The sequence below is a fragment of the Phyllostomus hastatus genome, unplaced genomic scaffold (genome assembly GCF_019186645.2).
Source record: "Phyllostomus hastatus isolate PE091 unplaced genomic scaffold, TTU_PhHast_1.1 phas_scaffold_1224, whole genome shotgun sequence".
Lineage (NCBI taxonomy): Eukaryota > Metazoa > Chordata > Mammalia > Chiroptera > Phyllostomidae > Phyllostomus > Phyllostomus hastatus.
Genome location: NW_025334008.1, coordinates 1,425,192 through 1,452,296, shown reverse-complemented (window position 1 = coordinate 1,452,296; position 27,105 = coordinate 1,425,192). Strand labels below are relative to the sequence as shown.

The 27,105-nt window shown below is 54.8% G+C and overlaps 1 protein-coding gene across 7 annotated transcripts in view; it reads right to left on the bottom strand.

Moving 5' to 3' along the window:
* Window positions 1-27,105, bottom strand: part of MYH14 (myosin heavy chain 14) — an 83,824-nt gene that overhangs the window by 9,774 nt on the left and 46,945 nt on the right. For all 7 annotated transcript variants that reach the window (XM_045856190.1, XM_045856192.1, XM_045856191.1 and 4 more), the window contains 19 exons: window positions 26,656-26,843; window positions 24,951-25,072; window positions 23,201-23,270; window positions 22,908-23,068; window positions 21,796-21,904; window positions 19,114-19,245; window positions 18,102-18,308; window positions 16,107-16,244; window positions 14,319-14,442; window positions 13,598-13,769; window positions 11,729-11,941; window positions 11,034-11,178; window positions 10,243-10,449; window positions 9,483-9,587; window positions 9,246-9,398; window positions 7,783-8,031; window positions 4,723-4,935; window positions 2,788-3,000; window positions 1,792-1,953 (listed from right to left, as the gene is read on the bottom strand). In XM_045856190.1, coding sequence (XP_045712146.1) covers window positions 1,792-1,953; window positions 2,788-3,000; window positions 4,723-4,935; window positions 7,783-8,031; window positions 9,246-9,398; window positions 9,483-9,587; window positions 10,243-10,449; window positions 11,034-11,178; window positions 11,729-11,941; window positions 13,598-13,769; window positions 14,319-14,442; window positions 16,107-16,244; window positions 18,102-18,308; window positions 19,114-19,245; window positions 21,796-21,904; window positions 22,908-23,068; window positions 23,201-23,270; window positions 24,951-25,072; window positions 26,656-26,843 — 3,083 coding nt within the window. The remainder of the gene's footprint in view (window positions 1-1,791; window positions 1,954-2,787; window positions 3,001-4,722; window positions 4,936-7,782; window positions 8,032-9,245; window positions 9,399-9,482; window positions 9,588-10,242; window positions 10,450-11,033; window positions 11,179-11,728; window positions 11,942-13,597; window positions 13,770-14,318; window positions 14,443-16,106; window positions 16,245-18,101; window positions 18,309-19,113; window positions 19,246-21,795; window positions 21,905-22,907; window positions 23,069-23,200; window positions 23,271-24,950; window positions 25,073-26,655; window positions 26,844-27,105) is intronic.

Below are 27,105 nucleotides of genomic sequence, written 5' to 3'. Positions count from 1 at the left end.
GAAGGAGCGAGTGGGAAGGTCAGCCTGGTCCTGGCTCATGGGGAGCCCCACACCCCCGCAGCAGCCGTGTGCGGGCTCCTCGGCTCCTGCTGAGCCCTGCAGACCTGGGTTTCCCCACTCACCCCCAGCGGCTTGCTGTGTGACCTCGAACCAGCCCGCCCCTTCTCTAGGCCTCAGCCGCCTCCTCATTAAAAAAGAAGTCCCTTAAAATTAAAGTAAGCCTAGAACAGTTATAATATCTGGGCTGTGTGGAAATAATCATGATGGCAAATACTCGCTGGTATTTATCTTGAGCCAGGCCCTGTGTTATACACACACTGGCTCCCACAATCCTCCCAACCCCGGGTGGGGGGGGGGCAGGGTACAGTGTTCTTCCCCAGTTGGGCAGATGGAGAAACCCAGGCACAGTGAGATTTACTAATGGCCAGGGTGGCAAGTGGCAGAGCCAGGACTTGAACTCAGGCTATCCTGTTTCAGGACTTACACTTCTAGCGGCTTTGCTACCTGGCTATCTTACTGAGAATGTGTAAAAATGCCGACATAAGGGTTTTCTCTTCAACGGTGCTTAAAATAAAGAAAAATGAAACACAAACCACCATTTAAAAACCCACTCCAGTCCTAGGTGGTGTGGCTCAGTGGATTGAGTGCCAGCCTGTAAACCAAAGGGTCAGTGGTTTGATTCCCAGTCAGGGCACCTGCCTGGGTTGTGGTCCAGGTTCCCAGTAGGGGGCACATGAGAGACAACCAGACATTGATGTTTCTCTGTCTCCCTCTCTTCTCTAAAAATAAATAAAATCTTTTTAAAAAATTAAAAAAAATTCATATCTTTACAACAGAATAGTGCCTAGCTATTGACAACTACCATGAGGACAGCAGAGGGCTTGAGAGAAGTTGGATGGTTATCACTGTCCTTAATATTACGTGCTGTTAACAAAGGCTTTTCAGGGTAGGGGTTTTCCTCTCAGGGACGACAGAGGGGCAGTTTTGACCTTCTGGGAGGGACCTTTCTACCCTAGTGGAAATAAATGCACTGCCAAGGCAGCACTGTTCACACTGTCCAGTAGCCACGTGAAAAAGGTAAAAAGAAAGCGGGAAAATGAGTTTGAACACTAATTTAGCCTAATATATCCAAAGTTATTTCCATGGATCATAACGCAAAAATTATTGAGATATTTTAACTTTTTTTTTTTTTGGACTAAGTCTTCAGACTCCAGCATGTAAGGAGGACTTGGGCCCAGCACCTTGTCCATGCCCACTAGCCACACCGGGCTGGGACCCACGGCATTGGACAGCCCGGCTCTGTACTTTTTCCCCTTTTTTAAAGACTTGGCTTTTTACAGCAGTTTTAGGTCCACATCAACACTGGGCAGAAGGTTCAGAGGGTTCCCGGCCGCCCTCTGCCCCCAGGTGCAGCCTCCCTCGTCATCACCAACCCCCACGCCCCGCCCGAGCCACACTTTTGTTACAATCGAGGTACTCACTTGATCCGTCATTATCCAATAACTTTTTTTCTAACCAATATAACTTTCATAATTGGGGGCAAACTTCAGGTATTTCCATTTCAAAAACTAAATAAGATGGGAGAATTGGCCTCAAAATTAAATACGTTAAATAAAGGCAATAAAAATATAAAAAGAACCAAAGGCATGGATGTTTGTAAGGAAGGCAGCATCTCTGGGTGCCGCCTGTGGGGTGGAAAGGGAGGGTCCCGCGGGTCGCCGGGAGCGGTGGCGCGGTCGCCCAGGCCCGGGCTTCAGCCCCGCCCCGGCCGGGTTAAGCCCCGCCCCTTACCTGCATCTTGCGGAGCTGCTTCACCGCCTCCTCCTTGCCCTGCCCCGCTGACGAGATCTGGGCCTTCAGCTCCTCCAGTTCCGCCTCCAGCTTCTTGCGGGCGGCCACGGCCAGAGCACGCTGCTTGCGTTCCTCGTCCCGCTCCACCTCTGCATCCCGCAGCTGGGGAGGGGGCGGGGCGGCGGCAGGGGTGAACTCAGGGCACAAGAGACCTAAGCTCCCTCCACATGCCCGTGACAGCGATGTCCACCCTCCAGCCCCTGCTCAGGCCTGTGGCCCGCTTCCTCCTCCCCCTGCCTCGCCCCTCCAAGCCCCCCCCCCATCTCCCCGCTCCTGCCCATTTCAGCAGGGTCTCTTTGTACCAGAGTTGACCTTGCCCTTCCCCTGCTCATGGTCCTCCTGTGGCTCCCCAGCGCCCCGGGAGTGGGGGGCAAAGTCTTGGTCCTTCACCGATGGTGAAGGGGGGATAAAAACACCCAGAGATCCTCAGCCTGGGTCGCCGGTTCCATTTCTCCTTCCAGGCCTCCCAGCTCCCATCTCTTCCCCTCCAGTCTGCGGCCCACATGGCCCCGGCGGGGTCTTCCTGACTCTCATAGCTGACCCGCCCCTCCCCACACTCAGCACCCGTCACCGAGCGCAGGGCCTCGCCCGCCGCAGTCCGTAGGACTGAGGAGGAACGAATGAATGCTGCAGAGAGGGAGCGTGATGGAACAGCAGAGGAAGCGGGTGGAAGAGCAAGTGAATGAGGGAGTGAGGCTGTGGGCGAAGGGGGTGGACAAACTGGTCAGTGAGCACGTGATGAGCGCATGGAGATGTGGGGGTTGCTGGGGCTAGGGTTACGGGGTGGGGGAGCAGCAGGCTGGCGGACTTGAGCAGAAACACTAGGGAGCAGGCAGGTGGGTGGGCGAGACTTCCGTCCTGCTTGCTGCCTGGGAAGCCCTAAGTCGGGCCAGCTGGACGGACCCGCCGCAGCCTCCCGCTCGGCCCCACTGGTACCTGCTTGGCCAGCTGCCGCCGCCGCTCCTCCCCAGCCTCGTCTCGGCCCTGCAGGTCCCGCTCGTGCTGTGCCCTGAGAGCCTGCACAGTCACTTCCAGGCGCAGCTTGGCATCCTCGGCTGCCGTCAGCTCGTCCTCCAGCTCTGTCACCTGCGTCCGCAGGTCACTGGCTGCCTGTTCTGCCACCCGGCGGGCTCGCTCCAGCTCGTGGACCTGGTGGGGAGCGGGGAAGGAGAGTGAGCACTGGGCAGCAGGGTGCCTGGGGAGGGTGGAGGCCAGGATCCTGATGTATCCTGGGGGGGGGACCCCAAGTCCATGTGCCCATCCTAGTTCGTTTGTTTGTTCATTCATTCCTTCATTCCTTCACCCTTTCCTGGGCACCTACTTACTATGTCTCATTCCGAACGGTTGTGAAAAGTTTTATAAAGAACCTAAGCACGATCATTCTGTTATCGGAAGCTCTCGAGAGTCTAACTCAAGTCTGTTGGGTCAGCTGACTCTCACGCGGGAGTCGGGGGGGCAGATTACTTTGGACGGTGAGTGCACCCCACGGAGACTACATCTCCGGGAAGGTGAGGCAGTGGGCTGCAGGTGTGACTCCAGGCCTGCCCAGGTCTGTTTCTGCCAGACTCCCCGCTCTTTCCCTCTATTTTTTTCAGGTTGGGGGGCAGTTCCCAGACTTTTAGGGAGGTATATATTATTAAAAAAACCCATACGCCCTGTGGAACAGGTCAGGGTTTATGAATTCTCAGAGACCCCGCCCCCCCCACCTCACGGGTAACTGTCACCTCTTCAGAGAAGCCTCCCCTGACCCCTCAGGGCCTCCTTGCCGCCCATGCTCCCAGCACTGAGCCCCTCTTCGACACAGCCCTGGTCACAGCACTCACTTAACACGCGTTTGACTGTCTTTTTGTGCTATGCCGCCTCCCACGCTGGACTGTGGTTCCACAGGGCCTGCTCAAGGACCCCTGGACTCCCCCCTCTCCTATCGGGCACCTGCCCATCAACTTTGTTTACATGAAGGAATCAAACTTTGTCCCATCGATATCCTATCCCCCCAAGAAGGGTCTCTGGACTCACTACAAACAACTTGAAAGTTTTCCCGAAGGGGATGCCTTAGGAGTTGGAGTGTGAGCTGGGTTTTTGGCTCCAGTATTCCGGTGGGGGGAGGGGGTGGGGGCAAGGACAAAGGTATATTTCAAGTTCGGGGGTTCTCTCCAGGCCTGGTTACAAGCTCCACTTCGTCAACGCCGAAGCCCGGTGACCTCGGGCTTGTCGCAGCTGCTACCCCAAGATTGTGTTTCGGGGGAAATGAAGGCAGGATGAAGTGGGGGGTGGGCCTTTGAGAAGGCGGGGACACTGGCTGGGTGAGGGGGCCTGGGAACAGGCCTGGGGCAGCCCTCAGGGGCCCTGGAGGGGCATGTGAGTCAGGGGGAGATGGAGGCCTGGTGGGGGAGGCCTGTGTGGGCTTGGGGCTGACGTGGTGTGGTCTCCTCACACTGTGTGTGTGAGTGTGCGCATGCACACTCGTGTTTGGGGGCTGGCTCTCAGCCTGTGTGCTGCGGTGTATTCTCCTCATGTTTTCTGTCTCTGAGTATTCACACACACACGTGTGATGTGATTTGCATGCTCTGTGTGTACATGTGTGTTTGACGGGAGAGTCTCCTCACATTCCATGTTTACACACTGGGACATGTATGTTTGCTGAGCCGCCCTCGTGTGTTGTGTGTGAGCATGTATGTGATGGGAGAGGTTCCTCGTTGTCTACGTGCATGTGGACACGTGTGTTTGGTCAGCAGCTCCGCTCCTGTGCTGTGCTTGTGCATGAACACGTGACTTGGATGACTGGGTCTCTACATGTTCTGCATGGGACAGCACAGACATGTGCATGCAGTCGTCCAATGGGTGTCTCGGGGAAAGGGTACGCCCACTCACGCTCTTGCCGACGTCATCCTTGCTGCTCAGCAGTGCCTCCATCTCCGCCCGCAGGGCCCGGTTCTGCCGCTCCAGCTCCTCACGCGCTTCCTGCTCCTCCTCCAGCGCCCGGGTCAGCGCCAGGGCCCGAGCCTCGCGCTCCCGGCCCTCGGCCTCCACCCGCTCGCGCTCCTCCACGGCCCGCAACACCGCCGCCTTCTCCTCGGCCAGGAGCTTTCAGGTGGAGGGAGATGGGGAAGGGGAAATAGATTAGCTGAAGGGAATGTACAAGGGGTTGGGGAAGAGGGAGCAGCCAGGGACACAGACAGGCAGACAGAGGCAGGGATACATGAGAGAAGCAGAGGGATTCACGTCGCAACCGTGTCCCAGACAAGCTCAGCTGTTGGATGGATCAAGCTCATCAGCCCCTCACTCCAGATACCGAACAGAGGAAAGGGTGTTTCTTCCTCTTGGGGTAGAATGAAAACATATACCTCTGTTTTAAAAATGTGCCCTGGCTGATGTGACTCAGTGGATTGAGTGCCAGCCCCTGAACCGAAAAGTCGCCGGTTTGACTGGGGTCAGGGCGCATGCCTGGGTTGCACACCAGGTCCCCAGTAGGGGGCACTTAAGGGGCAACCACACACTGATGTTTCTCTTTCTCCCTCCCTTCCCTTCTCTCTAAAAATAAAGACATAAAGTCTTTAAAAAATAAAAATAATAAAAATAAAAATGTACTTCAACATTTACTGTTTTTTTAAAGACACAGTCATTGAAAAGAATAAAACTTACAATATAGACAAAGAAAGGAAGAGAGTAGGATTCAGTCAAGATAAAAATCAGTCCATGAAAATAGATCCATGGATGACCTCAATACTATTGCAGAAAGACCATGTTAAATTTCAGAACAAGGAGGATACAGCAGGTGAAGAGACAGGGTTATTTCGCAAGGGATAGAAACCATAAAACAGAACCAAACAGAACGGAAAAACACGGTAACTGAACTCAGGAAGTCACTGGATGAAACTGAGGGCAGACTGGACACAGAATCAGTACACTTGATAACAGGTCAATAGAAAATCTCTAGACAGTGAGGGGAAAGGGAACTACCAGGGCTTTAATAACCCATGAGATGGCATTAGGCAGGCAAACACACATGTGTTTGCAGTCCCAGAAGAACTGGAAGAAAGCCCAATGGGATCTATAAAAAAAATCTACCAGCACTAATCAGTGAGTGTAGCTGAGTTGTAGGAAACAATATCAATATTCAAAAGTTGATTGTATTTCTATTCCCTAGCAGGCAGAAATGGAAAGAAAAACAATACCATTTAGCCCTGGCTGGTGTAGCTCAGTGGACTGAGCATGGGCTGCCAACCAAGGGGTCGCCGGTTCAATTCCCAATCAGGGCACATGCCTGGGTTGCTGGCCAGGTCCCGAGTAGGGGGCACACAAGAGGCAAGCACACACTGATGTTTCTTTCCCTCTCTTTCTCCCTCCCTTCCCCCTCTCTAAAAATAAATAAATAAACAAATCTTAAAAAAGAAAGAGGGAAAGAAAAGAAAACCACTACATCCTGTCAGAAAGACTAAGGTTTTATTTATAACAGCCCAAACAGGGAAACTCCTCAAATGTTCACCAACAGGCTAATGGATACACAAAATGTGGTTTGCCTATACAGGAACAATACGCAGCCGTTAAAAAAAAAGGAATAGATTATTGTTACATGCAAAAACATAGATGAATCTCAAAATATTGTGAGTGAAAGAAGCCCACAAAAAGAGAGATTTATATGAAAAGAATTCATATAGAATTCTAGGATACAAAAAAGTGGAGACACGAAAGGCCATGCTGATCTTTGGGACTGCATTAAGCAGCCATACATACAGGTATTTGGCGTCTGAGAAGAAGGGGGAAGAGGGAAGATGGCGCATAAAAATATTTGAAGAAATAATGGCTAAAAGTGTACATTTTTTATCAAAAACGCCCACCCAGGAAGCCTGGCCAACCCAAAGCAGGACACGCACAACGCCCACGGCCACACGTGTAGTCAGAACTGCTAAAAACCAGAGATAAAGGGAAAAACTGAAGCTGGCTGGAAAAACAGGTCACAGGACCCATGGGGAAACAGCGGTTTCAGCATCTGCTAACTTTCCATCTGAAACACTAGAGGCCAGAGATCGTGGAAAGGTCGCTCCCAAGGGCTGAGAGAATCAAATAGTCTACCTAGCATTCTCTATCCAGCGAAAACATCTTTCAAAAATGAAGGCAAAATAATAATGCTTCCATTTTCCAGATTAAAAGAATGAGGCACAGAGAAGGTGGAACAGTTTTCCTAAGCTACACAGCCAGAAAGGGGCTGAGCTGGGATTCAATAGTCAGGGTTGCTGGAACTTTTCTTTTTTTTAATCCTCACCTGAAGACATGCTTATTGGTTTTAGAGAAAGGGGAAAGGAGGGAGAAAGAGAGGGAGAGAAACATGGAGGTGAGAGAGGAACACCCATCAGTTGCCTCTCCTATGCATCCCGACCGGGGAATGAACCTGCAACCTGGGCCTGTGCCCTAACCAGGAATTGAACCCACAACCTTTCTGTTTACAGGACAACACTCCAACCAACTGAGCCACACTGGCCAGGGTCAGGTCGCCTGACATGAATGCTCTGGGGTTCTGTGATCTTTATTTCATCCTCAGCTTTCCAGATGCTCAATATCACACCTATTTCCTAGATGGGTGCACTGAGGCCGAAATGGGCAAAGCAGCTTGCCAGAGGCACAGTGAGCCTGCAGGAGAAGCGAGATGTGTTATTCCATTTAACCCTCACCAGCGCCCTTTGGTGCACCTTGCAGACACATTTGGGAGTAAAGGGGGTGCTACTGATAGTTACTCCGGGACGAGAGACCTCCACCAGGTTGGATGGGCATCTCATTTTAAAGACTCAGAGGGAACGAGCGTCTTGCCCTAGGTCTTGCCCTCAAGTTCACAGTGGAGCAGAGACACCACACACGTTCCCGACTGCCCACGGTGACGATGGCAAGCACGGACTGGCAGCCCGGCATCCCAGTGGCGTAACCTCGGGGGCGCACCTGGTCGAATTTGCGCTGCTTCTTCTCCAGCGTGCTCACGAGCTGCCGCTGCTGCTCCAGGTCCATGCTGACGTCGTCCAGCTCCTGCTGCAGCTGCCGGCGGCCACGCTCCAGCCGTTCCACCACCTCAGTTTTTTCCACCAGCCGCTGCGTCAGGGCCTCGGCCTCGCGGACTGCCCGGCGCCGAGCCTCTTCCCCGGCCTCCAGCGCCCCCGCCTCCTCGTCCTGGCGCCGCCGCCAATCTGAGAGCTGACGGAGAAGACAGAGACGGTGGGTGGCAGTCATGGCTGTGACCCAGGCGTGAGCCGGTAGCATCCCATTTCCCAGATGAGGAGACTGAGGCCTGAAGAAGAAAATTACTCCCCGCCTTGGGCTCTTTTGCCTCAGAGTGGGGTTAAGGTTGTGAGTTCTATGAGCCCCAGCTTTCCCATGAGGTTAAAATTATTCCTGCCACAACCCAGAAGGTGAATCAGACCAGGGCTCTGCCCTGGGGAAGCCCCAGTCTGGTGGCGAGGACTCAGTGTCACAGCCAGGGTGATTGGGGCAAAGGCAGAAGTCTGGGAGCCATGGGAGTCCTCAGGAGGCTTTCAGAATCTGTTTAGAACATTTAAGGGAGACTTCCTGGAGGAGGTGGCATTTGAGATGGAACTTAAGGTATGCATAGGAGGTTGTCAGTTGAAGAAGGGTGTTTGCAGGCGTGCATTCAACACCCATTTCCTCAACAGGCATTTTGCTGGGCCTCCCATAAATCAGGCTCTTGATTGGCCCACATTGGGGACCACATCTAACTCAAAGTCCCACTTTAAAGGAGCTTTCCTTCTGTTTGGTGGGGCAGAGGGTGTTGCAGCCCAGGATGACTGGAGTGGGGACAGAGGAGAAAGAAGGGTCCCGGGAGCTCAGAGGCGGGTGGCCAGGGACTTCCCACAATCGTGGAGTCCTGAAGCGTGACAAGGGTTTCGCAAGTGGAGCGGGAAGCAGACAAGAGAGGTGAATGCAGCCAGAGAGGAAGGAAGGGCCAGAGAAGGCAGGGCCTCCGGCACCCCGCTGAGAGCCACAAGCTTTGTCCAGGGACAGCTGGGGAGCCCGTGGGAGGGCTGTGAGCCGGGGAAGGGCAGGGCCAGCTCTTGGGGTAGAGAGGCAGTGTGGAGGATGAACCAGGGAGAGACAAGGAGAGACTGGAGGCAGGGAGGCTTGAAGGGAAGCTGAAATGAGGATCCAGCGGGCAGAGGAGGAGGCCTGAGCAGGGCTGGGCTGGGTGGATGGGAAGGAGGGGGTAAGACAGGACACCAGGGCTCTGCACAGATGGGCCGCAGGGGCTGAAGGGCAGTGGGAGGCGAGGCTGGCACCCAAAAGGCTGGGCTCTGGCCGGTTGAGCAAAGGGCCCATCTCTGTGTCAGGCAACCGGGAGGAGCAGGTTTGGGGACTGAGGCCCCCCGGAGGTCCCCTCCTCCAGCACTGCTCACCTGGACCTGGGCAGTCTGCAGCTCGCGGCCCGCGCGCTCCCTGGCGGCCGCCTCCTCCTCCAGCTGCTCCCGCAGCCCCGCCGCCTCAGCCTCCAAGGCTCGCACCCGGGACCCCAAGGCCAGCTTTGCCCTGGTCTCCTCCTGCAGCAACTCCTGTAGACAGAAGGAAGAATGGACGTCAGGGGTGGGCAGAGGGGTGGGAGGGGCCGGGAGCCAGAGGGAGGGGGCGGCGGTCACCTGGGTGTCGTGCAGCTGGGCCTCTGTGCTGCTCAGCTCCTTGCTCAGCCTGATGGCTCTGGACTCGGCCTCACTCAGCGCCCCAGACACGTTCTCGAGTTCAGCCTGCAGGAGAGGGGCACCTTCCAGAGGCGGCCTCCCAGAGGTGGCCTCCCCCTGGCCCACCCCAGCTGCTCCTCCACCTCCCATCCCGACCACACGGCTGGTGGGAATGTAAATGGTGCAGCCGCCGTGGAACAAGGTCTGGCCGTTCCTCAGACGGTGAAACATAGAGTATCCATATTGCCTAGCAATTCCGCTCATAGGTGAGCACCCAAGAGAAGTGAAAACATATGTCCATGCAAAAACACACACAGGGCCCTGGCTGGTGTGGCTCAGTGGATTGAGTGCAGGCTACGAACCAAACGGTTGCTGGTTCGATTCCCAGTTAGGGCACATGCCTGGGTTGTGGGCCAGGTCCCCAGTAGGGGGCACACGAGAGGCAACCACACATTGATGTTTCTCTCCTTCTCTTTCTCCCTCCCTTCCCCCTGTCTAAAAATAAATAAAATATTAAAAATATATTAGCACTGGCATCCAAGGAGAGTAAGGAGGACTCTGTGAAATACGCAGGATGTTTGGGATGAGATAACCAGTCAGCAAACACGAGCTAGCCACATGTGATTACATTGGAAAAGTTGGAAGGGGCCAAACAGAAGCCCAGAGAGAGCAGGCGTCTCTCTCCAGGTCACACAGCAGAGACCACGCCTGCCCCACTCACCTGGGCTCGCTGCAGCTTCTCAGCGGCCTCCACGCGCGCCCGCTCCCCGTCGCTAGCCCGGCCCTGCACCTCCTGCAGCTGCGACTCCAGGCGGCGCCTCCGCTGCTCACCCTCCTGACGCGTGGTCTGCAGGGTACTCAGCTCCACCCGGAGCTCGGACACCTCGGTCTCCAGAGCCAACCGGGTCTTCTCCCACGCGCCTTTGCCCTGGCAGGGGAGCGAAACAAGCGACGATTCAGGATGTCCTCCACCACCCAGGCCAGGCACATTCCCGCCTCAGGGCCTTTGCACTGGCTATGCCCTCTGCCTGGAAATCACCTCCTCCCCGATGCCGGGATGGCTCGACCCTCCGCTCCCTCCGTTTTCTCACTCAGCTGGCACCTTCTCACACAACCCCGCCATGGCCTCTATTTAAAGCCACAACCCCCCAACTCAGCACCTGACTCGGCTTCCTGTCCATCCTTTCCCACAGCACTTATTACCCCCATGCCCATGACAAATGTGATTATTTTGCCTACACGCTGCCTCTCCTGCCACAATGTGAGCTCCGCAGGGAGGGGAGTCGGCTATTTTGCTCACGGCCGGGCTCCCAGCATGGTCTCTAGAGCACCGTATGTGCTCAGTGAACGCTCAGTGAAGCTAAAACCAGGACAGGAGTACGGGAGAAAAGAACCCCAGACAGGTGGGCTGGCCTAGACCCCGCCAAGAACCCCCCTTCCAACCCAGCAGCCCGCCTGCCCTCCCTCCCCGTGGCCCCCCACCTCCCCCCCCCAAATCTGGCTTTCACCCACCCTCCGGGCCTGCTCCAGCTGCTCTGCCAGCTCTCCCAGCGCCTGGGTGTGGCGCTGCCTCAGCTCCTGCACCGCCACCTCATGCACTCGCGTCTCCTCCTCCAGAGCCTTCTTCAACTCCGTCACCTCCTGCTCCCTCTTGGACCTTTGTGTGTGAGGAGGGGGCAGAGAACAGAATTTCAGAACAATGGAAGGCGGGGGTTTGCGGGGAGCCCCCCCAACAGCTGGTTGTGCTTCTGTTTATTGTCCCTCTCCAAGGACGGGGACCTCACTCCACATTCCGTAAAGGATCTGGACATTGATGCTGTGGGAGGAACGTGGCTTTAGGGGTGAACTCCTACTGATCTTTCAAAACCCCATCCGAAAGGCCCCTTCTCAGGGGAGTCTTCCTGAACCCCCTCCCATAGATGTGGCTTAGAGGCCTTCTCTTACATGCTACACTGTTCCGTTGAAGCACACCTCTTTTGGGTCGGGTGTGTTCTTCACCCCAATCTGCCTCCCCCCCAGACTGGGAGTTCCCGGGGACAATGTCTGGCTCTGACTCCTCTCTGTCCCCAGGCTGGCCCAGACCTGGCACTCCATAAACAACTGTCGAGTGCCTTGTGTCAAGGGAGAAGTCTCACCCCAGTCCTCCCTCCTTCCGCCGCCCCTGCACGTGCCCAGGCTGTGCCGGCGGCCAGGTGGCCTGGCCTCACCGGAGCTCCTGCTGAGCGTTGGTGGAGTCCAGCGTGTCCTCTAGCTCGCCCCGCAGGGCCTCCAGCTCCTCGCTCAGGTCCCGCCGCTGCTTCTCCGCCTTGGCCCTGGCCGCCCGCTCGGCCTCCAGGTCTTCCTGGGCCTCGGCCAGGCCTGCTTGCGCCTCCCGCAGGGATTTGAGCAGCTGGGCCCGGGCCCCGCCCTCCTCCTCCACCCTGGGGATGGATAAGGACCGCAGAGTTAGTCACAGGGGCAGGGATGACTGGGGGCAGAGAGGCCAGATGTGGACTTTGTGGATGACTTGTCTGTGGTTCCAACACAGCTCTGCTCCTGGGCAGGGGCCTCCAGTACTCAGAGCCTCAGTTTTCTGAGCTGTAAAATGGGAATGACACGGACAGTAATCCCAGGGACAGTTGCTAAGCTCCTGCCACATGCTAGCCCTTTACTCTGTGGTCTCACTTAATGCTGACACCCAATGAGGAAACCAAAACACAGAGCAGGGCAGATGCATGCCCGGGCACACGGTCATTGAGCAGCCGAGCTGACCCCAGAGACCTGCCTCATGACCCCTACGGGACACGGCCTCTTGCACAGAGAAGCGGAATGGAGGGGCAGTGCCAGCCAGGGGCTGTGCAGACCGGGGTTGTTTGTGTCCCCGGCGAGGCCAGCTGCCTGGCAAGTTACCGCCTCTCAACAGTAGGCTCCCGGCCTGTGAGAGGCAGAAACAGCCCACTTCCCAGGGTTGCCAAGAGAAGGGCAATAAAATTCACACAAATGCAAAAGGCTACATGCTGTATGGTCCCTCTTATCAAGAACAGGAAAGTCCCGTCCTGACCAGTGGGCTGTTTGTTGGATGTCGTACAGCAAAGTGAAAGGTCGCTGGTTCGATTCCCAGTGAGGGCACAGGCCTGGGTTGTGGGTTCCTTCCCCGGTCTGGGCACGTGGGAGAGGCAACTGATCAATGTTTCCCTCTCACATCTTCTTTTAAAAAATTTACTTATTTACTTTGAAATAGAGGGGAAGAGAGGAAGAGAAACATTGTCTCACATGCGCCCAACTGGGTACCTGGCCCACAACCCAGGCATGTGCCCTGACTGGGAATCGAACCAGTGACCTTTTGGTTTGCAGGCCAGTGCTCAATCCACTGAGCCACACCAACCAGGGCATTATGAGCACCTTCTTATTAAATTCCTATGGTAGCCCCCATTTTACAGACGAGAAAACTGAGGCTATAGTCGATGGCCCTTGGTGAAGTCATGTGGCCAGAAAGAAAGGAGCCAGGATTTGAACCCAGAAGTCAGACTCGAGGGTGTGTGTTCTTAGCCACACACACACACACACACACACACACACACACACATTGTGTACCAGCGATTCTAAGAAGCACATTTTTCCTATGATCAAGTGCATCTCAGTTTGCATGAGGCACAGTGGACCAGAAGCAATGGAAAAACCCAGCACCCTCTCGGGGACATAGCAGGTGCTCAGTAATCGGGGATGCCTGTCACTATGATTCCGACTGCTAAGATGGTCACACTACTTTCCCAACCATGCCACCTCTGGGCTGCTCGGTGACAGGAGGCTGAAGAGGCAGAAGAAGAAATCACATGTTCTTGCCCCTGTTCTGCACCTAGAACCGTGTGAATTACTAGACACCAGCGCCTTGTTCCACCTTTCCCTTAAGCAGGTGGGCCTGGAACTCTGGCTAGGGCCACTTCACACAAGGGACACAGAGAAGGGGTGGCATGTGCATGGCTGGTGAGGGGCTCTACACCCAGGAGGGTCTCGGTGGGGTGCACCCCCCCCAGCAATGCTGGCAGGCCAGGTGCAGTGCTCTGCACCCTGCCAAACCCCCACCCCCGACCCCGCACCTGGCCACGGCAACCTGCAGCTCCTCCTCCTTGCGGCCCAGCTGGGCCCGCAGCTCCTCCACCCGCTGCTGCTGCTCCACCATCTGCTCCTGCAGCTCTGAGCTCTCCCCGTCCAGACGCCGCTTCAGCTTCTCCAGCTCCTGGCGGCTCTTCTCCTCCTTCCGTAGGCGGTCTGGAGACGGGAGCGGGGGGCCATGCACGAGGGCTCCACACCCACATACCCCATGCCTGGCAGCTCCCAAGGAGACCCGCGGTCCCGCACTTGACAGGCGTAAAGCTCGGCTCAGCGTCTCCCTTCTCTTTCCAGCTTCCCGGCCAGACCCCCGGACACTGTCCACTCCTCCTCGCCCCCTAGGACAGCCGCTGCTCCTGCTTGCTGCCTCTCTGCCCTGCCCTCTCCTCCCTGTCCCCCCAGCTGCCTCCTGTGCTTGGTCCCTTCTGCTTCTGATTCCAAGTCCACAGCAAGAGACAGTGAGACAAAACAAGTGTCGGATACAGTGAGTGGGACGGAGAGAGAGAGAGACCCAAGACAAGAGAATGACTGAGAGACAGAAACAACGGGAGAGCTGAGAGGACCCCCACTCCGTCTCAAGCCTTCTTTCCTGCCCCCATTTAGCAGATATGACCACTGAGGCCCCAAGTGGCGCAGGAGGCTGGCCCGAGGTGTCCCCAGGGAGCGTGCACAGCCCCCCTCGGGTGCCCACTGCCGGCGGGCGCTCACCCTCCATGTCTGCAATCGTGGCCTCGTATTTCAGTCGGAGCTTATTGAGGCTCTTGACCTTCTCCTCCTCTTCGGCGGCCTGGGATGAGAACTCGGCCAGACGCTCCTCCAGCAGCTTCCGCTCCTGTGGGTCGTGGGGGGTGGGGCGTCAGGGCAGCGCCTGCCAGAGCCCCATCTGGGGTGTAGTGCTCACTGGGGTGTCTGCTCGCCTCCTTCCTCTCCTGACCTTCCTGCCCCCAGTCCCTCCCTCCCGTCCATTCCAGTCTAGGGTCTCTGTCCCTGTCCCCGCCCACCGGGCCTCATGCTAACTGTGGTGCAGATTCTTTACTGGAAACACAGCATTGTTCACTGACCACCCCTCCCCTGATGGACCCTGAGGGTGAGTCTAACGATTTGCTCTTCTAAACAACCCTGCGGCATCACGTGGGAGGGCTCAGCCCTCGCTACTGCTCAGCATGCGGACGGTGGACCAGAGGCCTCAGCCTCGCACAGGAGCTTGTCCCAGAGGCTGGATCTCGGGTCTCCGGCCCACCCCGGGCCTGCCACAGCAGAACCAGCATTTTCACAAGCTCTGGGTGAGTATGGTTCCCGAGCTCACAAGAGTTTGACAGGCGCCAGCCCAGAGCAGTACTTTTCGAACCTTGAGCCATTTTAGAAATCCACACAGCAGGTCAGCACGGCCCCTTAACAAGAAGGCAATGGAACAGAGTGCAATAGAATAGCCATGGCATGCTCCAGAATGTTCCAGAAAACTCCTGTGCATCCTGGAGCTCTCTGCTCAGGTGTGGATTCCCCCAGGAAGCCCGAGGTCACCCTGACCATCCCCGGAACAGAGCAGGCCACCCCTCTCCACAGTTTTCTGTTCTTTTCTGCCACAGATTATCATTAAGTCACAAAGCGTGATTATGTTTTATTTCCTATGGGGACTGGCGTAGCATCCCTTCCCCCAAGGAGGGCGTGGACAGCTTTCTAGTTAGTTCAATGTCACGCCCCCTGTGCCCAGCGCAGCCCTGGCTGTGGCTGGTTAGACAGTGGCAGATCCTTCGCTGTGTCCACCTCTTGGGGTGGAGTCTAGTTCCCCACCTTTGAGTCTGTGGCCACTTGAAGCCCAGTGGTCTGCAGATCAGTGTGCAGGCCACACCCAGCCCGCCGCCTGTTTTTATAAGTCAAGTTTTATTGGGACGAATCCAAGCCCCTCCGACCAGCAGCTGTCTGTGGCTGCACCCAGCGACAACGGCAGAACTGAGCGGTTGCGACTGCAACAGAGGGGCCTGCGGGTGTCACTGCCTGGCTTTCCGGAGCCAATGTTCTCCAGCACCGACCGACAGGGTGTAAGGGAAGTGGTGTCGGCTGCTTCTGCTTCCCTGGCCCCGAGCCCTGAGCAGCGGCGTCAGACATCGGGGCTCTCTTGTGGGGAGACAAGCCCCAGAGGAGCTCGGAGACACCAGACACCCAGCCCCAGCTGCCTCAGGGGGGACCGGCTGCCTGAGAGGGGCAGAGGAGGACCTGCGCGGCCGAGCCACAGGGCGACGGGGTATAATGCAATGGTGGTGGTTTGCACAGCTTGTGGTGCAGCGACAGGTAATGACACACAGTAGGTGTGCAATCAATGCCTGCTTGAGTGACAGAGTGACAGAGGGAGGCAAGGGGAGAGAAAGGGAAACACAGCCCAGGCTGCGAGTGACACTCTGTGGCAGGGCCAGCCGGGGGCAGAGGCAGAGGGGGACCCATGTGCCCACCACCCCCGCCCCCCACTATCCCCAGCCCACGGGGCTCCCGGGCACCAACCTTGCTCAGCTTGGCATTCTGGTCTTCCAAGAGCAGCAGATCCTCCCCGAATTTCTTCAGCTTTGCCTCCGTCGTCACCTTCTCCAGCTGCAGCTTTTGCCGGGCCCCCTCCTCCGCCTCGAGGTGGGACTCCAGCTCCTGGAGTGGGCAGGAGGGCAGGTGAGGACCCAGGACCCGGGGGCTGGGGTGTGACGGGAAGGATGGGGTGGGAGGGAAGGCTCACGGACCCCCGGGGCTTGGGGCTCCAAGAGGCCCACACTGCAGGCGAGGCTGGGAAAGACAAATCCCTCATGGCCTTTCTGTCTCACTCATCAGCTCAGCAAGCATTCAATGCGTGTCTCATGTGTGCCAGGCACTGTGCTAGGCACCAAGAACAGATAAAAATCTTTGTCCTGCCCTGGCTGGTGTAGCTCAGTGGATTGAGCTCAGGACTGCAAACCAAAGGGTCGTGGATTTGATTCCCAGTCAGGGCACATGCCTGGGTTGCTGGCCAGGTCCCCAGTAGGGGACACTTGAGAGGTAACCACACATTGATGTTTCTCTCCCTCTCTTTCTCCTTCCTTTCCTTTCTCTCCAAAAATAAATAAATAAACTCTTAAAAAGAAATCTTTGAGTTTTTGGAAACTACAGTCTTGTGTGTAGGAAGATTTTGACCACCCTAAACATTACACATAAACACGTCATGTAGGTGGGCCCTGTCCCCGAGGGTAGTGACCAGGCGCATGGGGAGACTCTGGTGTGAAACCAGAAATCACAACTCAATATTTGGAGCTGCTCTGACACCTATAACATTGGGGGGGACTACGGCGTCCTAACCACAAGCCCTCCTACCCACTCTGCTCCAGGGACAAGGTTCCCAAGCCAGGTCACCCCCTGTCCCACAGGGACCAAGCACAGTGCCTGCTCATCCCTGTGGGGGGACGTCAGATTCCCGCCAGTGGGAACGAGCCAAACAAACCAGTCACATCTTCCTGCAGGAACCAGGGTCATCTCACCCTTCTGTCACTACAAAGCCTGTCTCCTACAGTCACGGCTAGTTCACACTATTCCTGAGTGCGCCCCCTGGTGGCTCACTGTGGTGTGGCGTCTGCTTTGCTCAGGTTTCGAGTTCTCATGGCCAGCACACTGCTGCCTATCTCACCTGTCCCAGGCTGGGAGGGTGCGTTTAGCCATCTCCCCAACCAAAGGACAGGATGCCAGCCTCACCCACCGGGTGAAGGGGATGCAACAAAAACATTCTTGAGCTCTTGAAATGTGAGCTGTGTGAATGAGCAATTATGTTTTCCACTTTATTTTATCTTAAATTTAAAAAAATACACCTAGTTAGCTCTGGCTGAGTGTATTGAGCAGGGGCCTGCAAACCAAAGAGTCACCAGTTCGATTCCCAGTCAGGACACATGCCTGGGTTGCCGGCCAGGTCCCCAGGAGGGGGTGCGCAAGAGGCAACCACACATTGACATTTCTCTCCCTCTTTCTCCCTTCCCCTCTCTAAAAACAAATAAAATCATAAAAATAAGACATCCCATTAATTTCTGAGAAATTTTAAAGCATGTTTGCAATAACTTGGGTGTGTAAGTCAACTTTTTCAACTGAAGAAAGTATGGACTATAAATGTAGAAAAACTATTGCCAGTAGTGACTCAGCCTCTAAATTGAGATGAGGCTTAAATGTAAAATATACACTGGATTTTGAAGGGCAATCCTGGGAGGGTAGCCTGCCAGTGAATGCAGTAGCACAGAGACAAATGGAGCCAGTAAATGGAGAGAGGCAGAGTACTGAGGAAATCACTTCAGCACCTGGATCCAGCCATGCCTGAAGCTTACACATTCTGGAGTCTCCCATTATTTGAACCACGAAAGGTGTTCTTTCTGCTTAACCCACTTGGAGCTGTTTTTTGCAAATTCATAGCCAAGAGACATTGTTTGCAGAAGCCAAGGTAGGTGGGGTAGACAGAAGGGAGGGGGTGGGTGGCTTGTGGGTTCATGGGGACCAGACCTGTATATGTTGCTGCAGCCTCTTCTTGTCATTTTGCAGCTGGCGGCTGCACTCCTCCTCCTCACCCACGCGGGCCTCCAGCTCCGACACCACCAGCTCCAGCTCCTGCTTTCGGGCTGCCAGCCGCCCCCGGGTCTCCTCGGCCTCAGCACACAGCTCTGCCTCTGCTCGAAGCTGCTCTGCCAGGCGAGCACGCTCCTCTTCCAGCTGGGGGTGGGGGAGCAGTGGTTAGCAAGTGATGCTCCCAGGCAGTGGAGCATCAGGTCCCTTCTGTCCCCTGATTTGCTCTGCTCCTTGAGGTACAGCCCCCAAGCCCATTCTTCTCCCAGGTCCCCACCTTGGGGTGACCCCACATTCCCCTAGTTACCAAGTCAGAGCCCTGGGTGCTGCCCTCTCCTTCACTACCCCATCAGTCCCCAGCCTTGTCCCTCCTTCCCCAACTCCCTCTGCCTTGTCCCCTCCTCTCTGTCCTCATAGCTGGGGACCCTCCCCCGCCTGCAGGCCCCCAGCCTCTCCCTCTCCAGTCCACCCTGCCGACAGCCCCACAGAGGCCTCTTCACCAGCTTACATTTCTTTTAACACTCCTACACCCAGCAATTTAACTAAAGGACGCAATTCAAGAAAAGCAAACAAAAATTCTCAAGGGGTTTGCTTCAGCAGTATTTTCAGACCCAGAAACACTGGAAAGAATGAAAAGTCCACAGCCCATACACCCTAATCTTGCTGCACAGATGCTCCCCTGCTCTGCCCTGTCCTGGAGCCCTTCCCCTCCCCCCTCCCCCGCCCAGAGTGTGGGCTCGGCGGGAACCAGCCCCCCACTCAATACCTTGGCTACACCCCAGGGTCCTGCCTCCTGCACATCACTGCCCAATCACACCACACAGTTTCAACCCTTATTCGGCCCCAGTGCACCCTGGCTCTGACCCAGCCCACCCATTCTTCTCACAGCCCCGCCCCTTCTAACCTGGCTCCACCCTCATCCCCGCCCCCACCCGCAGCCCCGCCCCCTTACCTGTGTCAAGCGGCTTTTGAGCTCGCCCACCTCGCGGGCACTCTGTTGCTGCAGCTCCTGCACTTTCTGCAGCTCCTGAGCCCGCGCCTGCAGCACCTCGTCCTGCCGTGTCACCTGCAGCAGTGGCTTCACCTAGGGGCAGGTCAAGGTGGTGAAATGGCTGGGCTGCCGACTGGCCCAGCAGCTAAGAGCTCACACTCGGAGTAGGGCCGGATTCCTGGGTCCCAAAGCCACATCCTCCACTGACTAGCGGAGTGACCTCGGGCAAGCACAGTAGCGCCCCCGTGGGGACAATAACGGCCCCTACTGCACAGGGTTTTCGCAATAAAGGACGGAGTTAACCCTTGTAAAGAGCCTAGAACAGAGTTTCTGTTTTTGCTACATGAATCTTTGTATGCAAGTGACTCCGGTATTCTGCACAGCGTTTCTCAGAGTTCTCAGTCCCAGGTCCGTGGGGAGAAATACACTTTACACAGTGCAATTAGGTGAACCAATCACCGGAATGAGAGTTTCACCAAACCACCCTCCCCCTTGCTAAGTGGGACCCACTCTGCTAATTTCTGTTCCATCGCTTTCGAGTCAGTTCTCAGCTCTAAGTGATTCTTCTCTGCTCGAGCCTTTTTCTAGTCTGTTATCTTCTTTTCTGCCCTAATTCACAGCATTTATCATAGCTACAACTTTATATTTATCTGTGGGATTCGTTCACGGGTGCCGGTCCACCCTCCCCACCAGCCCCCAACCTAGGGCCGGCAAACTGTTTCTTCAAGGGCCAGCTGGGAAATATCTGAGGCTCTGCGGATCACCCTGTCCCTGTCCGAACGACTCTGTTCTGTGGCTGTAATGCAAGAGCAGCCCCAGAGAACACCTGTATTCTCTATCAACCAGTGGGCGTGTACAAAAAGAGGCGCCTGGACCGTGGGCTTGCTGACCCCGTGCCTCAGACAGTGGGCGCTACAGGGCAGAGCTTTGTCTATTTTTGTTCACCATTGTATCACAGTACCCTAAAAAGTTATTGGCACCTACACCCCGGCTGGCGTGGCTCAGTGGGTTGAGCACCAGCCTGAGAACCATAGGGTCACAGGTTTGATTCCCAGTCGGGGCACGTGCTTGGGTTGTGGGTCAGGTGCCCAGTAGGGGGCGTGAGAGAGGCAACCACACATTGATGTTTCTCACCCTCTTTTCTCTCTCCCTTCCTGTCTAAAAGTAAATAAACAAAATATTTTTTTAAAAAGTTATTGGCACATAGTAGGTGCTCAATTAACACTGGCCAAGGGCACACAGGCAGACAGCTCAGACATGGTATCCGAATTATACCGAAGAGCTGTGTTTTCTCCTCCAAATCTCCATCTTCCTTCCTTCTCTCCAGTTCCCCACTGGGGGGCGCGCTGCTCCCAAGCTCACAGGGCACCTGACTACCTGGCTCAGGCCCTCTGCTTTGGGCGGGCACGTGGGCAGTGGGCCTGCTTCACCGGATGTGCATGCAGTGAGAGGGCTGGATGGTCACATGACCGCGGCCGGGCCAATGAGAATGAAACCTGGACTCTGAGCTCTGAGATGAGGGAAGCCCACGCCGGCCCAGCGGGGGGCAGTCAGTCTGCTGGTGGCCCGCGTGGCCAAGTCTGCAGGTGACCACCATGGAGGAGACACAGTGCAAGGTAACTAACCTCACTGCTTGGGCCCTCCGTGTGCAGTAAAGGTTTAAGTCAGCAGGCCCAGCTTGTCCAAACCCTGCTCATTCCAAAGAAAGCACTGGCCCTTGCCTGGGACGAGGTAGCCTCTAAGTCCTTGGAATATCTGTCTGACAAACGACCTGGGGCTTCTGGGGCCACATGGTACCAACCTGACCTCTGGAGGGGCTGGAGACAGAGTAACAGAGGTCCTCCACATGCTGGTCAGCCATGCCTAGGTGACGACCCTAGTGAGAACCCTGGGCACTGAGGCTCGGGTGAATACCCCCCGCTTCGGGTGGGCGGTATCCCAATGTGTTGTCACTCGGCATTTCTGGGAGACTAAGACCTGTCTGCGGCACACCACTGGAAGAGACACTTGGACGCTCCCCTTGGTCTCTCCTGAGCTCTGCCCTGTGTGTTTTTTCTCTTTACTGATTTTACTATTTTTTGAAAGATTTTATTATTTTTAGAGGAAGGGGAAGAAAGGGAGAAAAACATCAAAGTGTGGCTGTCTCTTGCACGGACCCTACTGGAAGCCTGGCCCGCAACCCAAGCATGTGCCCTGACTGGGAATCGAACCAGCAACCCTTCAGTTCACAGGCAGGTGCTCAATCCACTGAGCCATGCCAGGCAGGGCTCTCTTTACTGATTTTAATCTGTAGCCTTTCACTGTAATAAACTGTGACCAAGAGTGTAACAGTTTTTGTGATTTCTGGGAGGCCTTCCAGTGAATTTTTTAATCTGAAGGGGTCTTCTGGACCCCCTAATTCAGCCCTGGATCCAGTTACACCTGAAGCTGTCATGCATCTTTTATCCATGTTGGTTGGAGTCCAATTTTTTTGGCCACTTGCTACCTTGAGAATCCTGATGAACAAAGGTCAGGCTGATTGGTCCCCTTTGACAGATGCAGCAAACTGAGGCCTAAACAAAGGAAGTCACTTGCCCCAGCAGAGTTGCCCCCTGAGGCTCCCCACCTCCTTGCTGCTTGGGCCACCCCTCCAGGTGCCCTCACCTTGATGAACAGCCGCCACCACTGCCAGTGCCTCAGCTTGAGGTAAGCTGCGCAGTTCCGCTGCATCACCCGGAGAGCGCTCTGCTGCTGCTGCCGCTTCTGGAAGGCCCTGGGCGGGGAGACAGGCGGGTGGGAGAGTGGGCTCCCTGCTCCTCCAGGCCCTGCCCCCTTAGCAACAGAGGGCTCCCTTCAACTCGTCAACCGTTATTAAATGCCTACTGTGTGCAAGCATCGTTCTATTACTGGTAAATCTTCTTGTGCACAGTTCATCAGTCTCCTGCCCTTGCCCACCTCTGCCCTGCCCCTGCCCACCTCTGCCCTGCCCCTTCCCCTATCCTCACAGCCCCAGCCCCATTCGGGCCTCACTTTCACCCACCTGCACCTTCACCCAGCCTCGTCCCCAGCCCATCCCAACAAGCTTGCAGAGGGGTCTTTCTACACCTGCCCCTCCCCTGCTCACAGCCCCCCTGAGGCTCCCCAGGAGCCCAGATAAGGTCCCCGCCCCTCAGCCTGGTATCTGGGGGTCTTTTATTTGCTGATTGATCCCTCCTCTGGCCAGTTCCAAGAGGAAGGAGATGCCCCTGCAAAGCTCCTGCATTCCTGGAGCCCGGAACCCCTTCCCCACCCTCTTTGGTCCACCTGGGCGCCTGTGTGACCCGGGTGCCCTGGTTTACTGGGCTCCCCAGTGCACTTGTCTGACCCCCATCAAAGCACATCTTGCCCTGGACTGTGTCACTTTGTGCCTGTGTTGTCTCCCCCTCCGGATGGAAGTCCCTCTAGGGATTGGCCAATAGGGTGACCACCTCCACCTGGGGCTTTCTCTATGTTAGCACTGAAAATCATGCATCCAGGGAAACCTCTAGCCCCAGGCAAACAGGGGTGGGTGGTCACCCTATGACAGAGTCTAGCTCTTCTCTGTGTTTCTAGTGTCCCTCACAGGGACCTCAGGCACTGCAGAACCATGAAGCATGGGCACCCAGTGGGTCCCTCCCTCTGTCTCTCAGCCTTTCTACCATTTCTCAGGCCTTGACATCTGGGGCCATCTGGTCAACCCCTCCCTGCGCCCCCCCCCCTTAATCATGGGAACCCCAGAAGACAGTGTGGAGCCCCACTTGCGAGCCAGGTATCCCCGGGCAGCTGCCTGGAAGGACACGATGATGTCCGTGACCTTCAGATCCCGCTCCTCTTCCAGCTGGGCCAGGACTCCGGCCCGGAAGAAAATCTTACTCTGTCCCACGCGGTAGAGGTTGGGGTCCAGTTCTAGGGCCTGGATCTGTGAGGGGATGGGGGTGATAAGGAGAAGGGGCAATGACAGGGGAGGTCCCTGCCCCTCTCCTCCCTGCCTGGGATTGTGCACACGCACACACGTGCCCCTGCATGCCCCACCCCTGCCCCCCACACTCACCATCTTCTCACAGGCCTGCTTCCCATCCATGAAGCCCTTGGGGATGGCATTGGGGGTCAGGATCTCGTACCTGTCAGGGACGGGCAGGGGTGGGGAGTGCAGGGTTACAGCAAACCGTCACCATGGCCAGGCCCTGGGCTCAGAATGACAGAGAGCAATAACTGATGACAATAAGGAGAACAGTCAGAGAAACGGACATTCGATCTCAGCCACACACCGGGCTGAGGGCATTAACACCACCACCGCTGACACAGACAACAAAAGACCCAGCTCCTTGGAAACGACTGCGTGTTAGCTATAAGAGTTTATTACATCTCACTGAGACGGAAAACAATGGTGGGGCTCAGAATGGGAATTTAAGAATAACAACAACAACAACAACAAAATAGCAGCTGAGCCCTGACTAGGTAGCTCAGATGGTTAGAATATTGTCTTGCTATACCAAGGTTGTAGGTTCAATCCCTGGTCAGGGCCCATACAAGAAGCAACCAATGAATGCATAAGTAACTGGAACAACAAATCAATGTTTATCTATCTATCCATCTTTCTTTTTCTCTTCCTCCCTCTCTCTAAAAATCAATTTTAAAAATGTTTAAATAGCAGCTGATGTTTTGAACCTCTTATGGGTCAGGCCCTGGGCTAAGTGCTTTACAGTAATTTCTTTCAAATTTCTGAGTGGAACTCAGAATTCAAACAAACAAACAAACAAACAAACAAACAAACAAAACCCCTTTGATAGCCCTGGTCCGTGTGGCTCAATGGATTGAACACCAGCCTGTGAACCAAAGGGTCACCAGTTCAATTCCCAGTCAGGGCACATGCCTGGGTTGCAGGCCAGGTCCCCAGTAGGGGGCATGTGAGAGGCAAACAGTTGATGTATCTCTCCCTCTCTGTCTCTCTCCCTTCCCCTCTAAAAATAAATAAATAATATATTTGAAAAAAAACACACACCACATTTTGAAGACTTGATAGGAAAAAAAGTCTGCACCATATCTCACCACTAATTTTTTATACTGATTACATCTTAAAATTATCCTATATCTTAGATGTAGTGGGTAAATAAAATATCTTGTCAACCTTAATTTTGCCTGTTTCTTTTAAAAATATGGCTATCACAAATTTTTTAATTGTATTACGGGGCTAACGTCCTATTTCTAATGTACAGCACTGATATATACAGCTTGTATGAAGTGTAATTTTTATTATAATATTTACCATATTATTTGCTTTTTTGCAAGTTGATATTTTTCTTTTTTATAAGAACTTCTTTTGTTTGTTTTTTGTTTTATTTATTTATTTTTAGTGAGAGTGGAAAGGAGGAGAAAGAGGGAGAGAAACATCAATGTGTGGTTGCTTCTTGTGCATCCCCTACTAGGGGCCTGGCCAGCAACCCAGGCATGTGGTCTGACCGAGAATCAAACCGGTGACCCTTTGGTTCACAGCCCAAGCTCAATCCACTGAGCTACACCAGCCACAGCTGATATTTTTCTGTTCTATCCTATTCCACTTCTTTTTTAAAGAAATAGTGATTGCAACACATTGATTGCACTAGGACGCTCTATGCCCTTTCTCTCTGGGAGTGCACGAGTGGGTGTTTGCTCACCCGTATCACAGAGGGGACTACTGAGCCTCTGAAAACCTACGGAACCTGCCCGGCGTCCCATCACAGAAGCAGCAGTGGGAGGTTAGAAGCAGGTAGGGTGTCTTCCAGACTCAAGACCCACCCCACCCCACCCCTCACCCCGCTCACCGCTGCCGGAACTCCTGGAAGAGGATGCGATTGGGGAAGCCTTGGCGACAGATGCGGATGCCCTCCAGGACACCGTTACAGCGCAGCTGATCCAGCACCAGCCGTGGCTCCAGCTTCCCGGCCTGTGTGGGGAGTGGGATGGACACGCAGGGTCAGTGGCGCCAGCACGGGGGTGCCACTCATTGGACAGCGGCCATCAGGAGAAACTGCGTGGAACGGGCCGGTTCGGCAGGCCGACAATGGTTGGCAATTTCGTTTGGTTCAACCTATAATTTAGCACCTACTGAGCACCTATTGAGTACCTGAGCACCTACTGCATGCCAGGCAGAGATCCCTGCCCTGGGGGAGTTCAGTCCAGTGGGAGAGACTGACAGTAAATGTGGTGAAGTGACTAATAAATGAAAGGAATAAAAAACCATAAATGTAAAGTGGAACGGGGCGGGGGGCACGCTGGCTGAATTAGCACATAGGATAGTCAGCCAAGGCATGGTGTGAACAAAGCCCATAAAGCATTGTATTTGGTAAGAATGATAAAAAGGGTGAAAATCTAAACAGCACACAAATTTAAAAGATACACACACTCCAAAAAAGACCTTTTGCCCTGGCTGGTGTGGCTCAGAGGTTTGCATGCCAGCCTGTGAATGGAAAGGTCATCAGTTCGATTCCCAGTCAGGACTCATGCCTGGGTTGCAGGCCAGGTCCCCAGTAGGGGGTATGCAAGAGGCAACCACACACTGATGTTTCTCTCCCTCTCTTTCTCCTTTCCCCTGTCACTGAAAAGAAGTAAATAAAATCTTTTTAAAAAAGAAAGAAAGAAAGAAAGAAAGAAAGAAAGAAAGAAAGAAAGAAAGAAAGAAACCTTTTGCCTTAAAGAAGGAAAGAAAGAAAGAAACCTTTTGCCTTGCCTGTGCCCCCAGAGCAGTCAACACAATCCCATTTCCTATGGATTAGTTGTTCCCATTTCCTTCTAGATTAGTTGTTCTCAACCCTGGCTAAACACTAGCACCAATGGGAAGCTTACAGCAAGACAATAAAAATAACAAACCCCCCACAAAAAACCCACACCCGATGCTCTGCCCTAGCTCAGGGCAGAATTTGAACCACCGGGTGGTGGGAATTAAAGCATGAAAACCATACGTCTGGATCCTTTCCTACAGCCATTCGGGCATATTATTTTATATTCATGCATCCATCAAACATTTACTGAATATCCACTGTATGCCATGCACTGTTCTGGTTTGGGAGACTCAGCAGTGAAAAAAAGAGGTAAAAGTGCTTGACTTCAAGTTGCTTACGTTCTGGCAAAATGGAGCTTCTGCTTGTCTATTACCATACGTGCCCCTGGTCCTTGGCAATAAGGCTCAAATCCTACGTGGTACTGACCACAGCTACACATCCAACTGGACATCCATGGTGGGTGATTAGTTGAGTATCTGTGTTCTGTATTAGACTGTGAGAGTAGGGTTTGGCTGTGCTTCTCCCTAATGTATCCCTAGTACTTGGCATTTAGTAGGTGCTCAATAAAATTGAAGTCCCATAACACATGAATTTTCTTAACAGGGCAGTGATTACAGGAGAGAAGCAAGTCCCTCAAGTGACACATCTGGCCACAGCTGAGCCTGGGACCAGATGTAGCTCCAGCTAAGTCCAGCAGCCAGGCCTTTACCCCCTCCCAGAGTTCCCCTCCCCCACCTTGGTCACTCACCCTCTTCTCGTGGTTGGGGACGATACAGCGGACGAAGCTGGGGTTGGTGTTGCTGAGTGTGGCCATGAGGCGGCTCAGAGACTCCTTGTAGAGCTGTCCCACGGTCCGGAACATGCCCCGGCGGGGACGGCCCCCTGGTGGGCCATCCCCCAGGCTGCTCACCTGCTCCAGCCCCACAATGCCCTCCACTGTGGGAAGAAGAAATCAGATGGAGGGTGAGAAGGGGATCAGGGATCAGTGTTGGGGGGGCTGGGTTGGCCAAAGGTCAAGGGTCTTACTGTCTATGGGGCCTGGCACTTTACCTACGAAACACCTCACAGAGCCCAGTGAGGCAGGTGGTACCAGCCCCATCCGGCTGCTGGGCAAACTGAGTCTCAGAAAAGTGGAAGATGCACCCAAAGCCACACAGCTTAGAAAGTGCAGATCCAGGATGGAAACCCAAGCAGCGAG